The 8,170-nt window shown below is 39.4% G+C and overlaps 1 protein-coding gene across 1 annotated transcript; it reads left to right on the top strand.

Moving 5' to 3' along the window:
• The first annotated feature begins 1,114 nt into the window (after positions 1–1,114).
• LOC115999421 lies at positions 1,115–2,863 on the top strand. Its single transcript, XM_031239271.1, has one exon. The coding sequence runs from the start codon at positions 1,115–1,117 to the stop codon at positions 2,861–2,863; it is 1,749 nt and encodes a 582-aa protein (XP_031095131.1).
• Positions 2,864–8,170: the final 5,307 nt, after the last annotated feature.

Genomic DNA, 8,170 nt, shown 5'->3' with positions numbered 1-8,170 from the left:
TTGTCTTGCCCATATTTGATATCTCACCTTAGTTTGGCATTAGGAGACTAAACACCTAAACCCGGAAATCCCATCTCTCTCTCTATTTGTTTTCATCAACTAGCCCTTTTTATTCTCGTTTATTTTGATATTTGCAATCGTTCAAACATCATTTTCGTTAGGATTAGCTTCACATGAGTATGTTAGTAACTAGTGCTCGATGCGCCCCGCTTCCCTGTGGATCGATACCCCGGAATACTCCGGGTATTTGAATTGTTATGAAAATATGCTGCAATAAAATTGGCGCCGTTGCCGGGGAAGTGGCGTTTAAGTATTGACATTAATGAAAGTTTTATTCTAAGAGTCTAATCCATTATTTTTCTTTGTTTTTACTTACCCATAACAAATTTTCTTTGTTTAGTTGTGATCTTTTGTTTTAGGTACTTGTTGCATGCAAACACGATCATTGGGGAAAGAAGGATTATTGCCTTTGGACCTTGAGATTGAAAAGAGAGCAAAGTACCTTAGAAAGCAACGAAGGATGGCACAAGTGCAAGGAAATATCAATTTAATTCTTAATGGAGATGGAAACGGCATTGGAAATGGAAACGATGATGAAAATGGAGTTAATCAACCTCCACCGGTGAGGAGAGCTATGTCCGATTATATTGCACCCGATTTGGAAGAACGTGATAGCATCAATATTCCGAGTGTTGAGGCCAACAATTTCGAAATCAAACCAGCTATAATACAAATGGTTGCATCGGATCAATTCGGAGGATCACCCATGGAAGATCCAAATGCTCATATTACAAAATTCCACCGGATTTGTAGCACTTTTAAGATGAACGGAGTTCCTACCGAAGCTATCAAACTCTGACTCTTTCCATTTTCAGTGAGGGACAAAGCTCACGGTTGGCTCATTTCCTTTCCGGCTAATTATTTTGATAGTTGGGATCAACTTCACCGGGAATTCTTGAAAAAGTTCTATCCAATCTCAAAGACTCAAAGGATGAGAAGAGCAATCCAAAACTTCAAGCAATTGCCGAATGAGTCCTTAGCCGAGTCGTGGGAAAGATTCAAAGATTTAAGAAGACAATGCCCACACCATGGTATACAAAGTTGGGATCTAATGATGGCGTTCTATGAGGGATTATTTGACACTTCAAGAACTTTGGTAGATGCATCTTCGGGAGGTTCATTCACGGTTTTGGAGCCCATTCAAGCGGAGGAGTTATTAGAAAAAATTGCAATGAACGGTTCTACTTGGTACTCCGATAGATCTTCACAAAGATTGGGAGGAGGTATTCATGAAGTGGAGCAAATATCCGCTTTATCGGCTAAAGTGGACAATGTTGCAACAATGGTGCAAAAGCTAGCTCAAATCACTCTTCAAAATCGAAATATGAGCTATGTTTCTACTCCTTCTTCTCCCTCAAGACAAGTGTTGATTTGTGATCTTTGCGGTGGGGGGCACAACTTCGGTGAATGCTTTAATGATGATACGAGTTCTCAATCTTCTATGGAGCATGTTGATTTGGTAGGATATGGAAGGCAACAACAATCATTCCAACCGCAAGGGGCCTACAATCCTAATGCACCAAGAAACCATCCCGGTTTCTCATGGAGTAACCCGAATGGGGCGGCGAATCCCCAAAGTTATGGCAATAGAAACTCACCGCCGGGATTCCAAGGTCAACAAAATTTTAGAGGGGGTCAAACACAACCATTTAGGCCAACTCAAGGATTTCAACCCCAAGCTCCGACTATTCCACCAAGTCCACCACTACCTACTTTGGAAGCTCCACCTCCACCAAATTGGGAAGCAATGATGCAAATGATGCTTAAATCTCAATTACAAAGTGAGGAGAGATACAAACAAATATCCGAAAGGCTAGATCAATTGAGTGCTCACAACAAGATGCTAGAAAGACAAATTGCAAATCAAGCTTCTACTTCTAGCACCAAAGTCACCGGGAAGTTGCCCGCTTGTCCCGAGAATCCAAGAGAGCATGTCAATGCTATTGTAACAAGAAGTGGCAAGAAACTTGAAGAACCACCTCTTCCGGTTGACAAACCAAGGCCGAGTAAAATCATTGATGTTCAGATTGAAGAGAAACTTGAAGAAGAAGAAGCTAACCATCCCGTTTTGAATGCGAGCCCTCAAAGTCATGAAAAAGATGAAAAAGAAAAGCCCGATAGAAAGTATGTGCCACCACTTCCATTCCCTCAAAAATTCCAAAGGCAAGCCAAAGATAGTAGATGGAAAAAATTCTTGGATATTGTTGAAAATTTGAAAGTCTCTATCCCGTTGCTCGATTTGCTCACCCAAACACCTTCTTATGGGAAGTTTTTAAGAGAGATTCTATCTAAAAAGAGAAAGTTTGGAGATCAAGAATTGATTGCAATGACACAAGAGTACCGGGCCTTAACACGTGAAGAGAGAAGGTTTTCAACAAAGCATAGAGATCTGGGAAGATTTACAATTCCATGTGTTATTGGTGGCTCCACAATCAAAAGATCACTTTGTGACTTAGGAGCGAGTGTTAATTTAATGCCTTTATCTCTTTGCAAGAAGCTCAATTTGGGAGAGCTACGACCGATCGAATTCACACTTCAATTTGCCGATCGGTCAACCAAAAATCCTATTGGAATTCTTGAGGATGTTCCCGTTTGTGTTGACAAGTATTTTGTGCCTTGTGACTTCGTGGTAATGGATATTCGAGAAGACCCATACACTCCAATCATATTGGGGAGACCTTTCTTGGCCACAGCGGGAGCAATAATTGATGCACGGAAAGGATCAATGATCTTTGATTTTGGAGAAGAGAAAGTGGCATTCAATGTCCTTGAAGATCCCAATTCTTGTGTTATTGATTATTGAAAAATGTTATAGGGCCGATGTGATGTGTTGCAAGACTCGTGATGGAAATGCTAATTTTACACATGTGGAGAAAGTCGACAAAGGATGCCTTTTGGGATGCAAAGCTTGTGTTAGGAACTTCACTGAGGCTAGTGATGGAGGTAGCCTTACGGATCAACCCGGATGAACTTTGAAAAAGGGGTCGAGCTTATGACCTTAAACAAGCGCTTCTTGGGAGGCAACCCATGTCCTTTTAATTTCTTGCATTTTAAGTTTTGATAGTTTATTTTGCATGATGGGAATTGAATATGAAATTGGGTGTTAATTGCTTTAATGTGAAATTACATGATGTTTTCGAAAATTTTGAGCTTAATTTCTTATGTTGATATAATTTTGGAGTTGAATTTTTGATCTTTGAGTGTTGTTTTCGGTGTTGGTTGATAGCTAGGTGTTTTATAGTTGAAAATTTTTGAAATTGCTTTCTGATCTGTTTCGACGCGTCGAGGGTGACCCTCGACGTGTCGACGTTCGGCCGTAACATTGTTTAGAATTTCCCGTTGGTCTCGACGCGTCGAGATCCCGCTGAATGATTTTTACGAAAAATCTGGGAGGCTCGACGCGTCGAGCCCCTGCTTCGACGCGTCGAGCCCCCGTGGTCAAACCTTGACCGAGCTTTTAAACCCACTTTTCCCAAATTATTTTCATACTCAATTTTTCGAACAACAGCATTTCCACACGCGTTCTTCACCATTTCTTCATCATTTGGTCTCAAAATTCACTTATTTTCACTCCAAACTCTTCCTAAAGCATCAAGGTAACATCCTTATTCATTTTTCTCCATCAATTTCTCTTAGTTTTGTTCTTAATTTCATAGTTTTTGGGCATGAAACCTAACCCACGAATTTTGCCTAACTTTCGAATTTCTTGGATTAAATTGCTTTGGGTTAGTGTTTCTTTGATTGATTTTGCTTTATATGTTGCTCTTACATGTTCATAATACTCTTTACTTGAATTTTAAATGATGAACATTGATTTACACTCTTTATTTGCTTATGTATTCACTTGTTAAATGCCCATAGTTTTCTTGCATTATTAGTGTTAATTTAACTTGCTTTTGCTTTTGGTGTATTGTCTTGTTGGTGGTATCCTTTGTTGAACAAAAATGGGATGGATTGTCATTCTAATTAATTCAAACTCTCATGCTTTAATTGATGCGTATGAAGTGTTTGACAAAATGCCTAAATGAGAATTTTTGAAGTCTTTGAGTTATTTGCTTGCATTTTGCTTTTCAATTCATAATTCTTTGAACTTTTGCAAGTAATGAGTTTTGGTTTTGATTTGTAGCTTCTCAAAATGGCACCAAAAACTAGAAATCCCAAGAGGAATAGGGGTGAATCATCCTGACAACCTCAAGAACAACCACAAGGGGCACAAGCTGAAATTTTCAATACCCTAGGAGCTTTGGAAAGATTCCAGACTTGGATCTCTACGCGAGATTTTAAGAAAGAAAGGGGGTTAGAATATGTTTTCCCAGAAATGTGGAATTGGGGTCCTTTATTATTGGCTCAACCGGGTGTGGCCTTTGCTGCGGTGGTCTGTGAATTCTATGCTAATGCCAAAGATGGAGCACGCAATAATGTATGCATAGTAAGAGGTGTGGAAGTGAATTTTTCTCCACGGGCGATCAACGCGTACTACGGTACGAGAAGCTACAATGGAGAAGATTATTATCACAATGAGTTGATGCCTGGCAGGATTACAGTTGGAGCATTAAATGAAATTGCCAGAACCTTCCACCGTGATGCAGAATGGAACGTCCGAAGTGAGATGATAGCTCACATAAACTATGCGTACTTTACCCCGCAAGACCGTGGCATCCTGGACTTCATCAAGGCAAAGCTCATCCCCCATTTTCATAGGGGAAGCGTTCGTAGAGACCAGGTCCTTTTGGCCTATTGTATTAAGGAGCGTCAAACAATTGACGTAGGAGCTCTTATTAATCGTAGCATACGTGATATTGCATCCTCGGATAAAAAATCACGTTGCCCTTTAGGCCACCCGTTCCTTATTACAGAGCTTTGCCGTCTTGCGGGAGTGCCAATGGATCCTCACCTGGAAATCAAGGTCCATCCTCAGTGTTTTCTCTCTCAGCAGTATATTCAAAGTCGATATGGGCATGGACAAATGCCCGTCAATGACCCTGATGATGAGGAAAATGAAGAACAAGCTAATGATGAGGCAATGGAGGACCCGACAAATATTCCTCCACCTGCCGCACACGCACCGGATCAATTCCCTCCTCAATACAACATGGAGCAATTTTTTGCCAGACAGGAGACACGGCAGGAGGAATTCATGACGAGACATGAGGGTTACATGAGGAGGAGCAATGACATCAATTGGTTTGTTGGTACATCTGCACATCAACATAATCTAGCAGCTCAAGGCTTTACCCCTCAGTTCCCACCACCACCTCCATGGCTTCAAGACCCCCAGTTCATCCCTACGTACTACTCTGCTCAGTTCCCACCGCCACCACCACCCGAAGGTGATCACCAATAGAAGGTCAAGGGATGCCCTTCAATTCCTTTCCCCCGATTTATTTTGTTACATTGGGACAATGTAACTCTTTAAGTGTGGGGGGAAGAGGTTGAATTGATTTTCCCTCTTTATATTTCCAGCCTTGTTTTTATTATTTAGTTTTATTTTGCTTTTATTTTGCTTTTTAAAACTTCTCCTGAATCGAATTTGAACTCTTGCTTCTTTGTCTTGCTTTTCGGGTTTCTTTGAAATGAAAATTTGTGCTTCTTTACTGAAAAATATGCTCATGATCTTGCTAGCTTCCCCACTTGATTTTTAGTAAATATGTCATGTTTTGCTTGGATGACTCATGTGCTTCTTGTTGATAAATTTCTTGTCATGACATCTAGTTGCAATTATTCTCTCTTGTCGGTTTGTGGATTGATTGTTTGAACTTGTTGCATTCCAATGTGCCAATTGATGAAATCAAAGTGAAGCATATGATTGAACTATTCTCTTGCCAATGTCCTTGTTAACCATCTAATAAATGAAATAATTCCTAATCTAGTGGTTTGTGCTTCGTTAGTGAAAGTTTATGCGAAATTCCGGCATTGCCTCATTAGTTGGCTTTATGGAACTTGCCTCGTTACTCCTCCAAAATGTAGTCTAATTGTTTGCATGTTTAGAAATGATTTAGGCCTTTTTTTGTTAACCTTTAGCCTTTAAACCTACCCTTATCATATGTTTTTATCCCTTGTGTTTCTTTGTTTAATAAGTGCTAAGCACTTAACCCCTCTTCGTTAATATTTTTCTTGTCTAACCCTCATCATTAAACCCTTAGCCTTTAACCAAATATACTCCCTTCACCCTAGAGAGAATTTAACATTTATCTTTGTTATTCTTAGAAGAGATTTCTTTGGAGCTTGAAGTTTGAAAGCAACATATACTTTGAAATGTCTAAGTGTGGGGGTTTTGATCTTTTGTGTATAGTCATTTACTACTTGGGTAGTTTGCTAGCATTCGAATAAAGTTTGCTTCTATACTTGAAAATATATATATATATATATATATAAATCAGAAAATCCAAAATCAAAGTCCAAAAGTTGATACTTTGAAAAGTTGTTGCTTATTCTTGAGAAAAATCAAAAAGAAAAGTATTGAAGAATAAAAGTTTGAAAAGTTTGAAGGTTGTAAATAGCTTTGAAAGTTTGTATTCGACCCCCACTTTACTAGAATGTTGCTTTGATTATTAAAGTCACATTTGGCTCCTTAGGTTAATTCTTTCTCATCTCTTCTAGGATTTTATAAGCTAGATATTTGTGACATTCTCTCTCTTTTGTTAAGTTTTCCATACCCCTTCTTTGTTAGCCTAAACCCTTAGCCCCGTTACAAGCTAATAAAAGACCTATTTGATCTTTGCATGAAACTTTAGGTCTATACTAGGAGGAGTACGAAAGGCAAGCCTTTGGGATCTATTTCTAATGCCAAGTTTTGCATAACCCTAACTGAGTATGTGTGCACACTAGATTTCTCACTATAAATAATTTTGGTGCTTGGATATTGGCCTGCGAATGGATCTTGTGTGTGAATCAGAGATGATTCTTGAAGCATGTTGACGTGTAACAAGTTGGTTTGTGGATGTTTGGTTGTTGCAAGAGAGGTATGCGCGACTTGTGTGCTTGACTTGAATTTACCCTTTTGTTTGCTTGAGGACAAGCAAAGACTCAAGTGTGGGGGAGTTTGATATGATCTCATTTGTGCTTATTTTCTAAGTATTTTGGATCAACTTTGGAGCTTAAATGTATTAATTTGCCTTCTTCAAGTCATGTTTCCCTGCTTTCTTAATTAGATATGGTTTCATTCTTGATTTGAGTGTTTTATGGCGTTTGTTAGTGTTTTGAAACCATTTTAGATAAAACGCAAAGCAAATGAACATTCGAAGGCATGATTGGGGCCAAAACGAGTGAAGAATACTGATTTTAGAGCTGGACGCGTCCGGAATCCCGCCCGTCGCGACAAAATACTCCAAGGCGTGAAGAGTTGAGCCAATCTCCAGGCTCGACGCGTCGAGTCCTTGCCGTAGCTTTTTTCCGAAAATTCATCCAGGCTCGACGCGTCGAGAGTCCTGTGACTGAGAATTATTTGCTGCGCGGAATTGCCTATTTTGCCCCTATTTTGGCTCTCACTATATAAAGCTCATTTTCCAAGAACCCTAGAGCTAGGCTGCGTTTTTGGGAGGCAAAAAGGAGTGAGAGCAAGGTGTTGTCTCTTCCATGGAGTGAAGGAGGGATCCACTATTCTTGGAGAAGAAGATAGTCATCTCAAGGAGATATCAAGGCTTTGGGAGGAAGAAGGAAAGCTTGGGAAGCTACATTTGGGAGAATTTCTTTCCCTTTCCTTTACTTTCTAGTCTTTGTAAACTCCTCTTTAACATTGAGCTTTAATTTTCTATCATAGCCATGATTGGCTAAAGTATTTTGGGATTTTTGGGTGAAAGGTGTTGATGAATCCTTTGTCTTTGTTCTTTATATTTCAATGTTATATCTACATTTGGGTTTATGACTTGTTATGCATTTGTGTTTAATGTTGATGATGCTTGTGATTAAGGATCTAATTGCTTGCTTCATTTGCTTATTTTGTATCTTGATGGGAGTTAGGATGTGAACTAGGGCACCCACATTTGCATCTTGCTTTCACCTCTTGGAAAAGAGTGTTTAGTATAGTTGTTTACGATGCTTGTTCTATCCCTTATCTTGTAGGAATTACGGGAATAATTCCTCTTATGAGTGCATCTTGAACACTTGTCTT

This window comes from Ipomoea triloba, chromosome 12 (genome assembly GCF_003576645.1).
Source record: "Ipomoea triloba cultivar NCNSP0323 chromosome 12, ASM357664v1".
NCBI classification, from domain to species: Eukaryota; Viridiplantae; Streptophyta; class Magnoliopsida; order Solanales; family Convolvulaceae; genus Ipomoea; species Ipomoea triloba.
This window is presented reverse-complemented; position numbering and strand designations above follow the sequence as displayed.

What these genes read in the sequence shown, in the direction of transcription:
- LOC115999421 (XM_031239271.1), top strand. Translation starts at nt 1,115, where the DNA reads ATGGCGTTCTATGAGGGATTATTTGACACTTCAAGAACTTTGGTAGAT.